Below are 15184 nucleotides of genomic sequence, written 5' to 3'. Positions count from 1 at the left end.
CTGTGTGGTGCATTTCGCCACCAGAAACACTGGTACTATAATTCCCTAATTACTAGTTACTACTGCTAATAATAATAATTTTTGTTTCTATGCTGTAGCACCAGCATATTCCACAGAATACTGCAATGAATGGACCCAAGTGAATGTGCCGGAGACAACCATTTCTCATAACAAAATTTCCCTGAGGCAGCAAAAATTATCCATAATGCTACATTCACCAAAATTGATAATCAAAACGTAAAACTAAAAATCCTATTACTCAGAAAGGAATCAACTGAAGTGGATTAATCCTTGAGGTGGCAGCTCAGCAAGAAATATCAAAAACAGTGGTAAAGTTGCATCCAAAAGAAAATCTGTTCAGCAAAGCTGGTCTATTCTTGTTCCGTCAAGGCCTCAAAACCCCTGACGACGCTAGTCTGCCAAGCAAATTGTATCTGGGAGGGGGACTAAATTCCTTTTTTGATTTGCTAGGTAGAACAGTGCAGCAATGGCCATACATTCTTTGACTGGGTAACAATACTCAAGGCTTAGGGCGCCCACCCACTGGCGTTTTTTTTCCCTGCGAAATTCGCAGCATTTTTTTCTCTGCAGGGGTCTATGGGACTTGTAATGTTAAAATCGCGATCGCGCAAAATCGCAATTTACCGCGAAATCGCGATTTTGCGCGATCGCGATTTTAACATTACAAGTCCCATAGACCCCTGCAGAGAAAAAAATGCTGCGAATTTCGCAGGGAAAAAAAACGCCAGTGGGTGGGCGCCCTTACAAAGCATAGGCAAACTTTGCTGAATAGATTTGCTTTTGGATCAAACTTTTTCACTTTTTTTCATACTCATTGCTCAGCTGCCACCTAGTGGTTTTAACCTCTCTAGTTTGTTCTTTTTTGTTTTAAATGGTTTTTTAATTATCAATTAAATGTTAGGCTTTACTGTGAATGTAACATTCTGGATCATTTTTGTTGCTTCATGGTGATTTTGTTATGAAAACATATTCTGTAGCAGTCACCATTTCAAAAACTACATGTACAAACAAAATAAGACAATACAGCACCCAGGGGCTTTCCAACCATGAGGCAAGATCAGCTTCCTGTCTCGGGTGGCACCACGTTATAGGAAGGGGGGCAGACAGAAGAAGAGCAGAGGATCTGCTGTAACTGAACAAGGACTTGTAATGATGTCACTAAAGGCCCATTTACACGGAGTGATGATCGCTTAAAAATCGCTAAAACGCGATCATATGAGTGATAATCATTGCGTCTAAACGCGTGGCCATCGTGCACTTTTCGGGCACTGCTAGCTGATCGTTAAATTCAGTCCAACCTAAAAATCGTCAGTCAGCCTTATCAGCAGTTCTCCACGGGAAGTGCTGATACCATTGTTTCCCGTCAGAGAACAAAGGATCTGAAAGCAGATAAGAGCCCTCGGGCTTTTAACTGCTTTCAGCTAAGGCTTCATTTGCACACTTAATTGCTCTTGAGTAGCTGAGTAGCTACTTAAAAGTTTATGCAAAATGATCCCTCAAAGCTGTCACTCAAACTGTAGTTTGAGCGATCTTTGAGTGATCATCGCTCTGTGTAAATGGGCCTTAAGGGGTTGAGCTCAGCAAGGGACACTTGTCTGCTGGGTATTGGAGTTAAAGGACCTGTTATAATAAACTTTTGGGTGATATCTTATATCCAGGGAACCACTGAGAGTTATAGCTCTCTCCTCTTATACATTCTGACATCCCATAAGAACCTGGATGTGCTGTAAGTTGTAGTTGTCTTATACCACCTCCCTGTAAATTCTTCTAATATGACAATTACAACATGGGTATGCTGGCACTTGTACTTTCCCCTTTTATATTCTCCTCCTTCAATTTCCTCTGACATGGTAGCATGTCCTGGACATGCTAGCGTGTTTCCCTGATAAGAATCCCTACCCTGATTTTCAGGGGGGCTTGAAATATAAGCTCTCCCCTGAAAATAAGCCCTAGCTACACTACATGTAAAAAAAAAAAACAACAACACTCACCTAGCAGCCAGCGTTCAGGTCCTTCGCGCTGGGCTTCAGCGCTGCTGCAGGCTTCCGTGTCCTCCTGCACTCCAACAGAGCAGTTCTTCTTGGTTTGGCTTGAATACCCCGCTTCTAGCAAGCTAATGTTCTGATTGGTTATTCGAGCGCTGCATCAGCCAATGAAAGCTAGCGCTCGATTAACCAATCACAGCCATTCAATGCTGCCATTCAATGAATGGCTGTGATTGGTTAATCGCGCGCCGTCTCTCATCTCATTGGCTGATGTAGCACTTGATTAACCAAACACAGCATTAGTTTGCTGGAGGCAGGATATTTAAGCCCCACTACTAGAAAGAACTGCTCTGTCGGCATGCAGGAGGACACGGAAGCCTGCAGCAGTGATGGAGACCAGCAAGAGGGACCCGAATGCTGGCTGCTAGGTGAATATTATAAGATACCCCTGAAACTGTCTTATTTTCGGGGGAACACGGTAGTACATCTTCTTTAGGGCTCCTACCCACTTGCATTTTTTTAATGCTGCGTTTTTTAACGCAAATGTCAATGGGACTTTCTAATGTTAAAAACTCATTGCGAGTTTGTGCGATGCGTTTTTAACATTAGAAAGTTGTAATGACGTGTGTGTTTAAAAAAATGCAAGTGGGTAGCAGCCCTTAGGGCTCACCTAGGCATATGTGCCTCATGTACTATAGAATGCTAAAAGCTCATTGATTTCTAACACGTAGCATGCCCTATTTTGGTGCATACTACATGCCAATACAGCCTATGCGGATGTAACATACGCAGCAGATATTAATGCTACATGTGTACTTGCCATATAAGGCTCATTACGCGCATGAACGATACGTGAGTCACATAGGCCCATGTTAAGTAAGCCCTTGGGGTATGTAGTATGCAGTATGTATACTGCATACTACAACAGCAGAAAAGTGCATGGGATTTTGCTATGGTGGCTGCCCACTGGTTTTTGCTTATAGGCTACCAGCGGACACCATTTCGCTGTTCGCCTCAGGCAGCGAAAAAGTTAGGCACAACCCTGACGTCGGGTGACAAACTAATCGTTCAAATGAGGAATAACGGCCCTGCTCACAATAGCTTACAGTCTTTCTGGAAACGGTCTCAGATATATTAAGGCATTTCCTACACATGTCATAATATAAAGTATGTTAGATGCACGCTTCTTAATACATTTGGCACATATTTTGCTAGTGCTTTGTTAGCTGGTGTAGATTTGAGCCATAATTTACATTGGTTTATGGTGCAAATTCTAGCAAATCTGTTGGACTGCAGAGGCCATGCTTTCCCACTTCCATTTGTAAAAGTTTGGCAAGCGCAGCATAAAGTTGGAAAAAGTCGAAAAGTTTTACAAAAAAAGATGGCACAAAAACCTCCTATTTTTTTTACACAAGAAAATTGACGCAAGGGACTTGTTAAACTTCCTCTATAGTGTGCAGCTATGTTCTAGAAAGTGTGCAAATGCTTTGCGATAACAGTAATATAATATATAGCTTCTGGTACCAAAATGTACAGCTGCTCTCTAGTCACATAGTGTACAACCCCACTGGTGATATACAGCCCCTTCTCACTTACCATTGAACCATGCCATTATTTTCGGTGTGTGTCGGTCGGATATTCCTTTCCCACTCACTATCATAAGCACATACATGTAATTACATTTTATCCTTTGTTTGCTGTTTACAAATGACTGTTTCTTTTTCCTTTGTGGGATATACAATATAGCTACATTCTATGTATGTAATATAATTACTGCTGACTTCGGTCTAATTAAGTGAAACTGTTGACATGACCTAGACCAGTTAATGCAGATAGGGCACTAATGAGCACATTCGGTACTTGGGTCAGCTGGTAAAACACCATCAGTTTCTTGGGGAGCCTGCTCTCTAGAGTAAAGAGGTTTTCAAAGGTTGAATCTCTTTAGTCAGCTGTACCTTCTCTACAGATTGCTCGTTGTCAGGAAAAGTTGTTGAACAGCGTGTGATGATGAGCCGGTGTTTAATAATAGCTATTAAATACCGAAGAAAAAGACTCTATTGTTACACAGAAGTAGCAAGACGACTGGATGGTTAGATGTGGAGATGAAAAGAACAAATTGATAGTACTTCCACAAAGAAACTCTACGCTAAGGAGCACCACAGTCATTCTGCAGATATAGATAGATATGCATCCGAGTCCACCGAGGAATGGATTTGCTAAAAGGGATCTCTTGTAGTTAAAACGACATATGGAAGAATAAGCAGGAGACTCCGAGGTTCATGACCCAACAATTGCACATGTATCTACAGACCATTATTTTGTGCTCAGCATGCAGTAAGGAATGTAATATTTCCACTGACCTGAATACCTGAAGCTGCACCATCGTCTTAAATTAACAGATGGTAAACTGCTTGGGTTTGTTTGTAGCTCAGGGAAGAACCTGCTCCGTGTTCACTGAAGAAAGACTTATTTCGGTCAAAGGTTGATAGCCAGCATAGCTGAACCTGGTACCGGGATGGTGTGAATGCATGTAATGCAATCGTAACGGTTTCTGAAAGTAGAAATGAAGAAAGGGCAGATGGTGGAATGGGAAATGCAGGTCACCGGCTCCGCAACAATGTGCAAGTCTTGTCAACTGTGAAATAGCTTTACACAAGCATACGTTACTTGTCATGGGCTTTAGTTCCCACCTCACATTGTCATCGTAAAGGAAGAGGTGCATCAATGTAAAAATCAAATTACTGGAGGAGAATCTACTGCAACGTTTAAGGACTGCAAAATCGTGATGTCTTCTGTTTTACCTTTAGAAGTATTACTTCCTATGGTGGTGGGTTTTGTGCGTCGCAATCTGAAAATAATCCAATACCTGTTCCGATAACTCTAAACATCCTCTTGGTGTTTATAGGCAGCAGCTGGAGCTGGGTTTTACTTTATACGGAAATGATTTAGTCATATGGTCCTGTATTATCAACAAATATTGCAAAAATCAATAGTACAGACGAATATAAAAAACTTTGTAATAGATCTTATCAGAGAAAAATGTCTTTCTTGACTGGCACATCACTTAAAGGGGTTGTCTCGCGGCAAACCTCAAAATTTTACCTTACCCCATTCCCCCTGTCACCCCCCTGGCATAAAATAGCAAATTAAAGCGGTTTTTAAACCGCTTGCTACTCACCGAGCCGATGAAATAAGGACTTTAAAAAATCTTCTCCCAAAGATGACCGCCGGTCCTTTCCCAGGGATACACTGCAGTTTTCTCCCATGGTGCACCGCGGGTCTTCTCCCATGGTGCACCATGGGCTCTGTGCGTTCCATTGCCGATTCCAGACTCCTGATTGGCTGGAATCGGCACACGTGACGGGGCGGAGCTACGATGACGACGCGGTGAGCAGCTCTCCGGCACGAGCGGCCCCATTCACCAGGCAGAAGACTGCACAGCGCAAGCGCGTCTACAAAAGCAAAAAGACATCAGAATTAGATGGATCCATGGCGACGAGGACGCTAGCAATGGAGCAGGTAAGTGAATAGCTTATGTATGGCTCATATTTAATGCACGGTGTATATTACAAAGTGCATTAATATGGCCATACAGAAGTGCATAACCCCACTTGCTTTCGCGAGACAACCCCTTTAAAGTAGAGTTTCATAAAGAATGGGCACTTTTACTAGTACTGTCTGAAAGTTACACAATGCAAATGAAAACACACGGGGACATTCATAAGTGCTTTTATCGCAGTTTCTGGTTGAAGAAAGTCGCATATGAGGCTTTTGGAGGGCTTCGCCACCTCAGGCCGACACATTTATGTAAATTATACTGCAAATGTACACCATGTTGGACCTGGCGTACATATCAGTGTAGGTGCATGGAGGTGTCGGGATGTGCCATATATATGAAGAGGAGTATGCCTCGTCATGTATTAAGGCCTTTTACATGGGACGATTATCATTCAGAATCGTTTAAGTTCCCACGCTGTCCTGTGTCTGGCTTTAAGATGACTGGCCCTGTCTATCATAAGACAACAAATAGTGAAGCCATGCACTTTTTCCTAATCACACACCCTCAGCTGTTCCCCAGCTGAAAATTGAACATATCAGGGTAAGGCCAGTCCCACACGATCGGATTTTTATTGCAGATTCTGCGATCGCTGTGCGCGCAGACGATCCACGGTATAACGCAGGCATTGAGAGGCATGTACTTTCGATTTTTTTCTTTGCACTTGTGGGTAGGAATTGTGTATTCCACAAGCAGAAGAAGAATTGCAGCATACTCTATTTTGCCACAGAATCCATACGGATGGCCTTCATTGAAGTCAATGGAGGCATCCAACCCGCAGCCCATCCGCAATTAACATTGCCTATGGGCTGTGGGTATCTGAGTCATTGCTAAGCAAGAAAAAAAAACTGTGCTGTGCATGACCACCTGCGAGCCTTCGCAGTCATACACAATGCATTTTAATGAGGTACGCAGGGTCACCGGTCGGGCTCAGTCAGAATCTACCGCTGTCCTCCCGACCTGTTCGTGTGAGCCTGGACTGAATTAACCCTGCAGGATTTCTACAAGATTATTTGTTAATTGAACGTGCAGAAAATCCTGCAAAGAGACAAACAGTGGGGGCAGAATTATCTCCTGTTCACTGGTATCATTCATGTCTAGTTCTCCTTCTTGGCTTATGGTGGCTGATACAGGTGTAAAAACTGATTCTGCAAACGATACACGAGCAAAAAAATAGGGCAATCACAGGTTTTAGTCTACAGATTTCTGAGAAACTTCAAATATTCAGGTAAATTGAATTTTTATATGAAAGCACATCCTATGAATGAGCTTCTTCACTTGTAGACGGGCGATGGAAATACAGTTTGAACATGCAGCTTTCCATATCCACAAACTGGCACAGTATTTATGCTTGGGCTCACAACTAGCTGTAAATCCCACTCTGCCCTCCAGGCTTCATTGCATTTTAATTTATGCCCAAGACAAGTGGTTCTATAATCATTTATTAAAATGTCAGGCTTCCATTTGAAATTCATCAATGTGAAAGAAGATAAAGCTTTTGAAGAGAATTATGTTTGAAAAAAGCCATTTGCTGGGATGAAGCTTCTTGTTTTAGGTTTAGACTGAGTGTCTGTCAATCCGAAAAAGCTGGTAATGGCATCCAAATATTCCTTACCCGTAATTTTTGTGAAAATCTCCCCGTCTTGATTGTCTTCATTGTCTTACGCAGTTTTTAAGCAGGCTAATATAGTTTACTAGCCTATGATTGATGCTTCCTGCTGATAACATCTGATATACTGTAACTCACTGTATAGACTGTTAGACAGTATATACATTACATGGCACCAAATTATTTCAAGGTTCACAATATTATAGGAATTATCTTCTGCAAACTTTAAATTACCTTTTCTACGTAAGGCATAGCCAGTATTTTCACTGGTAAACTTCGCATGGAAGCGTTTTCAGTGCCTAAGTCATAGACAGGAGCACAGGTGCTGAAAAATAATCATATTTGTACTGTTAGCGCAGATAAGTTTTTGCTAATTGGTATGTTTTTAGGTACCCAAATTAATTGTTTATATTCAAACTCGAAGAAGCTTACAAAACACACACACACTGGATGTGATTTGAAGTCATCTGTTTATTCCAATAACAAGCAGAAGTATATATACAAAACCATTTTCCACGAGGCTAGAACATGCCTCACTTGTAATAATTACAATTTATTATAATTCATTTATGCTGTAGATTTTCACAGTGGATTTCACCTCTTCAAATGAGGAGGTAAAATCCGCAGCATACTCACAGCGTTTTGCGGTATCAGCAATGTGGATGAGATTTCAAGAAACTTCAGTCGCACATTGTGTAAATTGACTCAAGCTGTTAATTTTAATTCCACAACATGTCAATTTATGTTGCAGATTTTCACTGTGCATTTCACCCTTTCAAGTGGTGAAGTGAAATCTGCAGAGTTTCTACACCAATATCTGTGGCAAAGTCCGCACCATATGGTGCAGGTTTTGTTGCTTTGGATTTGCTACATCTCAGCATACCCTTAAAAGGGTTTTTACACAAATTCCATCACCTATCCATAGGTAGACTTGGATGCGCACTGATCACTAGCAGTCCTATAGACTTAGCAGTAGGGTGAAGAGTTATTCACTGCTCCATCCACATACATAAAGGCACTTTGGCAAAGAAATTAGATAAATCCTATATGCTCCTTGTGCTAGCAAAATTGGAAACTAACCCTCCCCCCCCCCTTCCCCGTTTCCCTCTATCATGTCATCTGCTCATGAGTTTATAGCCTGCAACCTATAGACCACGGATGCACAACCTTTTTTTGTTTGGAGGGTACGTTGTCAGATTGAATTATTCCCAACTGCCACATTAAAACATAGAGGGGTATTACCACCTGAGACATTTATGGCATATTAAAAGTATATGCCATAAATATCTGATTCTGGTGCTGGTTCCATTTGAAGGGCTCTCTGCTATTAGGAAAATGGGGGTCCCCTTCTTCCCTACTTGCACTCCAGAAAAGAAGGGCCCATGCCTGCAAGTGTCTCTTTTCTTGTAGTTTGTGTGAGTTGTTGAAACAACAAAATCATTCAGTGCTTTCAAAAACTACAATAAAGACAGCTGCACTCATGTATCACTACCTCTCCATCTAATCTACTACTTCCTAGAGTGCCACACAGGCATCAGGAGTGTATGCGGGTCCCAGAGATGGCCCGTCACTGTTCCCACTGTATGCACCATTCTTCCTCTCTCTGACGTGGAACATAGAACTGAGCAGCAACTAGATGCGGACAAGCATGTCTATGACCAGATGGTTGGAGGCCGCACAGAATGAACTCATGGGCTGCATATGGCCCCAGATCGCAGGTTGTGCACTCCTGCTGTGGACACATTATAAACTTCTGGAGTATTGTTATTTGTGTTCTGTAGTTAACTGACAGACTCCACATGGAATTTGAATTCACTTTGTTTTCAGACGCCTACTGCTTTAGTCTTCACAGAATGCTATTCCCTAATGTTTTTGCAAAAATACTTCAAACTTTTTACCTGTTGCAGCCATCCCCACTTAAGGTCATTTATACGGAGCGATGATCACTCAAACGACAGTTTGAGTAACAGCTTTGAGCGACCATTTTGCATAAACTTTTAAGTAGCTACTAGTGATGAGCGAGCACGCTCGTTTAAGGCTGCTACTTGATCGAGTAGCAGTCTTATTGAGTAACTGTGTACTCGCCCGAGCAGCATGTGGGGGTGGGGGTGGGGCGGCGGGGGCCAGCGGGGCAGGGGGGGAGAGATCTCTCTCACTCTTCCCCCGCTCTCCCCCCCCCCCCCGCATGCTGCTCGAGCAAGTACACAGTTACTCGATAAGACTGCTACTGCTACTAGTAGCAGCCTTAAATGAGCATGCTCGCTCATTTCTAGTAGCTACTCATCTACTTAAGAGCAATTAAGTGTGCAAATGAAGCATTAGCTGAAAGCAGTTATTAGCCTGAGGGCTCTTATCTGCTTTCAGTTCCTTTGTTCTCCAGCAGGAAACAATGCTATCAGCACTACCCCGTGATCTGTTTACACCCAGGACCATGACGGTAACAAGAGGACATCCGCTACGATTAGAGGAAAGTAGGTTTCATCACCAACATAGAAGGGGATTCTTTACTGTAAGAGCAGTTAGACTGTGGAACTCTCTACCGGAGGAAGTGGTGATGGCAAAATCCATAGAGGAGTTTAAAAGGGGACTTGATGTCTTTCTGGAGAAGAAGGATATTACAGGATATAAATCTTAGGTTAAGTGTCAATCCGGGTATATAGGAAGCTAGGAACTATTAGGGGTTGATCCAGGGAACAATCTGATTGCCATTAGGGAGTCGGGAAGGAATTTTTTCCCCAAAAGGGCTAATTGGCTTCTGGCCTTGGGGTTTTTTGCCTTCCTCTGGATCAACACAGTAGGATAGACAGGCTGGACTAGATGGACATTGTCTTCATTCAGCCTTACATACTATGTTACTACCCGCGAAGAACTGCTTAAAAGGTTGAACGACGATTTTTAGGTTGGACTGAATTTAACAATTAGCTAGTAGTGCACGAAAAGTGCACGATGGCCGCGCATTTAGACGCAACGATTATCGCTCAAACGATCGCTTTTTAGTGATTTTTGAGCGATCATCACTCAGTGTAAATGTACCTTTACCTGCTACTGGGACTGCGGTTGGTCACCGTACTCACTCCCATCCTGCACACCACGCCCTCCCCTCTTCAGGTCTTTAGCCCATTGCCCATTGGACTCACGCATGCTCCTGATTTCATACTTAAAGGGCCAGTGCATGCTTCAATACCTGCCGTCACCAATCCTGTCCCAGTACCTGCAATATAAGGCATCCACACCCAAGGGTGGATGCCTATGCAATTTGGTTCCACTCTAGTTGTGACAAACCCCTAATATGTGTGTTCTCTGGTAAGACCTCTGTTTGCTTTTGAGTACCTTTCGACTTCTGTATTCCTGACTTTGGCTACATTTCTGGACCATACTATAAGTCTGCCATGCATTCTGACCTCCTGATACCTGTGTTGAAAGTTATGCTGCCTTCTCCGACCTTAACTTGTTTCTGTTCTACATCTGTTTTCACACCTTCCGATACCGCGTCTTGGCCTTTTGAAGCATCAGCAGCCATATTATTGAGACTATTTTTGCAAGCAACGGCTTGGGCAGTGAAGGCCAAATCCCTCATGGGGGGTTGAAGGATGAAAACCGGTGTTACCCAAGTGCTGCCTTCTGATATAGCCTTAAGCCACGTTGATATGTGGCAAGGCAGATTCATATCCATCTGCCTGACATTAACTGCATTTTAAAAATCTTATGTATTGAAAAAAATGTATTGGTAAGGCATAATCTACCAAGATTTTCAGCACAAGGGCATCCCAAAAAAATCTTTGCATACAACGGAAGTTAACCGCAGAAGATATACAGACAACAGTTCCATGTGTCTAGGCAATATGTCCAACACTTGCATTGGATACGTTTTCGTTGTATGCACCAAAGATGGTGTAAACAGGCATTCCTATTGTTCAAGTGAAATCCATGAAGTCATGAGAAGTCCATGAGTTTTTAAAATCATGTTTAGTTCCTAATAGTTGCTTATAATACAGAATGTTTCTGACGGTGTCGCGGTGTGTGAACTATGATATTCATTCCTTTGGGATATACCATAATGAATGATGCAAGAAATCACAGTAACAGAGAGCATAGTCCAAAAAATAGGAATTCAATAGTTTTCACTTCAGTAGTCTGTTGTGCTTATAATACTGGTATTGTACAATGTAGCATGCACCTTCATCGATAGTACTCTAAGAGGTCTCACCTATTTGTATACGAGTGAGCAATGGCAGTTTATGTAATCTACTGTCATTTAAGAGAATGCCAATACAAACTGCAAAACTGTAGTAAGACGGAGCACAACTTTTGCTCCAACTGCCATTGAAATATGGTTGCCGATCATAATCTATGCAGACATCCTGGTTTATGTCACACGCTGCTTCCCTTCAGCTATAAAACTCTGGAGTAAAATTAATCATTTACAACAATACGACATTGTAGATAACATCTTCCAAGTGGGTAAATTAAGCAGAAGTACAATCTTAATTGTTGTAGCCTTTATCTTGTCTTTATTAATAGTATGTCTAGTGGGAACACAAGGAGAAATCTTCAGCCAGTGTGATAGCTAGGAAGAACCGTGCGCGGCTGGCAACACTTTGAATGCTTTTCCTGAATATATTCTTTTTCATGCTGTACATTTTTAGTATCTCTCTACCTTATGAATAATATGTTATCATATATTGGAAAACTTAGTTTCTTTCACCTTATCATTCTAAACTTTTGTTCCTTTTTATGCTCCCGCACAGGTCCAATGCAAGAAACAGTCTATGATTTCTGGAGGATGGTGTGGCATGAAAACACTGCCAGCATAGTCATGGTAACCAATCTAGTAGAGGTTGGCAGGGTAAGATATGTGTTTTTTTATATAATTTGATGGGTTTTTAAAAATTATCTTCCAAATTAAATGATATGTCTTTGATATAAGCTGCATTACAAAATATTCGGTCAGTATTACATGTGAAAATAAACCCTCCACAAAAGGGGCGCAGTGGTGAATATTTGGAATTACTGTACACATAATGATTGTCATAACTGTTTCTACCACCAAGCGTGGGGTGCCACAACTTTAATGATATCCTTCCTGGGCCAGTTATTCTGTTTCCTCTCATTGCAGTGCACTTCTGGTACTGTGTGTAACTACAATGTGCCCCCCCCCCCCTTCCTGTTTTTAACGCTCTGGTTCTTCCTACTCTGAGGCACCAGAGATGGGGAGACAGGGAGACAAGATTGTGTTAGCACAGTGCCAGGCTGTGCGGTGCAGTGAGAGGAAACCGGTGATGAAAGAAGTAATTACCGAGCGGGGAGGGATATCATTAGAGTTGTAATAACATGCGGTCAACAAATAAGGGGGTTAATTACTGTTTGGACCACACAGAAGCTTATTACTGTTGGAGCCTTACAATGGTTATTACTGTGAGGCCACAAAGAGGTACTATTGCTCTGGGGCCACAAAGAGCACACTTTTACTGAGTACCGACAAAGATGACTTACAACTGTGGGCCCACAAAGGGAGCCTATTAATGTCGGGCCACAAAGAGGGCATTATTAAATGGTGGGCATAGTGGAGGAGTTCTTACTTTGTGAGGTACAAAAAGGCACTATTACTGTATAGAGGGCACTGAGAGGAATATTAGGGGTAGCAGCAGGATGAGGAGAATGTGTAGAGATGAGTCATGGTGGTCTGGAAAACTTTGTCCCAGAATGGTCTGAACAGACCATAACTCCACCAAACATGTCATAGTGCCTCTATCGGTTTCACAGTGTCAAAACACAGAACTAGAAGGGACAATGGCATGAAGGTTAGTTGGATATGTGTACCACATAGTCAATATTTTGTATTTTTTTTCTTGAGCGGCACATGCCATGGATAATTTATGTGTAAAGATAAATGCCTTCTGCCAGTCATTTTGTGAGATTGTGTTGACTAACTCCCGCTCCCAAGGCTGTTTGAAGCTGGGGTCTATCATGAGGGTCTCACAAATCAACGAGCCATATATTAGGGCTACAGTATAGTATGTGTCGGAGGGAACTCTTGGGTAAACAGATTCTTAAAGGGTGACAGGCTGGATTCAAAAGCATTTCTGTTGACTTGAGTGCTAAGGAGAGAACGCAATTGGTAAAATTCTAGCCAGGAAAGATTACGTTCACTCAATCTATTTCTTAGTTCCTGAAATGACGGTTTCGAAGAACTATTAAAATATGTGGGGTACTCTTGGATCCTCTTGTGCCTCCCATCTCATAAAGTGTTCTTGGGTATCACCCGATGGGAATGCTGGGTTGGAAAATAGTGGTGAAAGGGGGCTTTCTACTCTTGATAGGATCTTCTTTCCTGTTTTTGAATCCCACAACTTAAGCATCACTTTTAAAAGGTAGTCAGAGGAAAGATTCTGAGCCCTGTCACAGGGTCGGATCCATTGGAAGAGTTTTAGGAGGACTGAGCAGCCTGCCTTTTCCAAATGCACCTATTGGAAGGAAGAGTAATTCAGGGGTTCAGAAGATGTAAAGTAGAAGGTCAGCAGAATATAGGGCTGTCTTATAATGACCACCTTCCATTTATAGGCCCTGGATTGTTGGGTTATTCCTAATTGCTACTGCAGGATGCTCCATCATTAACATGTGGAGCAGTGGAGAGGGGAGGCAACCTTGTGTAGTACCATTTCAAGAGAGGTGTTTACTATGAGATTCTGCAGAAGCTGAACTGTGTATAATGATGTTCTACAAGAGCTGAGACGTGTATAATGAGGTTTTGCAGCAGATGAGGTGTGTAATTTGAGAAATGGTATTACTAAAAACCACAGCTTCCCCCACAAATACTGAGTCCTCACACAACCCGATTCACAAAAAAGTTATGGGTCTCAGAATAAGATGAAGGAAAGCAATTTTTGTTTAAAAAGATGTATTTAGTTTTTAAAAGTAGAAAAACATAAAACTATATACAAATTTGGTATCACCGTAATCATGGTGACCCATGGAACTAAGTTCATGTCATTTTTCTACGTTGTGAACGCTGCAAAAATTATCCCCCCTAGAAAAAATGGTGCAATTGCATTTTTTTTTCAGTTCTCCCCACTTAAACATTTTTAAAAGGTTTTTCATGCACGATATGGTACATTAAATGGCACCATTAAAAATACAACTCGTCCCACAAAAAAGAAGCCCTCATACAGCTATGTGAATGGTAAAATAAAAAATGTATTTCTCTTGGAAGGTGGCGCCGAAAAAACAAAAATAACAAAATTAAAAATCTCCGTGTTACGTCTGTCTCCTGGGATCTGTGGTACTACAGATGATCTGCAGCTTTCCTGCTCAGGTGTGGGGGATTGTGCTGGCTGACTGTGTGTGTCTCCAGTCAGCTACTCACTCTAGGTCAGTACATGTAAAAGCGGTCTTCCCAGGTGTGGGTGTGTTCAGCTTTCTCTGTTCTTATTCTCTCTCTGTGTGTGGTGTGAGCAGGTTTTATGTGTGATAGCTACAACAAAGGTTTGTGTTTTGTTTGGTTATGCCGTTGGACTCCTGGTTAGTGTAGGGACTAGCGGTATAGCCGGGAGCTGTGACGTGGCCCGCTAGCTTCCATATTTTGGCCAAAATATGATCTAATACTTGGCATTTATAGCATTAACATCTGCTACTAGTGTTTGTGTATTTGTTGCTGTATGGTGTGATTCTGGCTCTGTTGCCCCTGACGGTGGTGGCATGTGTATATGTCCTATCTAGAGTGCATGGGTTCCTAGGAGCAGTTAGGGCCCAGTTCCGAAGACTGCTTGGCCACCCTTTATTGGGGCGGTGTGCCCGCTCAGGTAGGTCAGTGACACTAATCCTAGCAGAAGATAGGGGAGCGGTGCTAATCTGTGGTAGTTCACCTGGTGTTCCCTATCTGTCTGGGTCACGTTCTTGTGGGCCTGGTGTTCACTTGCCCACGTGAACGTAACACTCTGGTTCTGAAATGGTTAATCATCCCCAGGCTGCGGACACTACAGTATTGTGACAGACACACAGATTACAGTAATCTGT

At 42.3% G+C, this 15184-nt stretch overlaps 1 protein-coding gene across 8 annotated transcripts in view; it reads left to right on the top strand.

The window, feature by feature from the left end:
- Positions 1–15184, top strand: part of PTPRM (protein tyrosine phosphatase receptor type M) — a 665244-nt gene that overhangs the window by 589458 nt on the left and 60602 nt on the right. For all 8 annotated transcript variants that reach the window (XM_066579573.1, XM_066579570.1, XM_066579568.1 and 5 more), the window contains one exon: positions 11920–12017. In XM_066579573.1, the coding sequence (XP_066435670.1) occupies positions 11920–12017 (98 nt within the window). The remainder of the gene's footprint in view (positions 1–11919; positions 12018–15184) is intronic.

Source organism: Eleutherodactylus coqui, chromosome 9 (genome assembly GCF_035609145.1).
Source record: "Eleutherodactylus coqui strain aEleCoq1 chromosome 9, aEleCoq1.hap1, whole genome shotgun sequence".
NCBI classification, from domain to species: domain Eukaryota; kingdom Metazoa; phylum Chordata; class Amphibia; order Anura; family Eleutherodactylidae; genus Eleutherodactylus; species Eleutherodactylus coqui.
The sequence above is the reverse complement of the archived record's forward strand: the minus strand, read 5'-3'. Positions and strand labels throughout refer to the sequence as shown.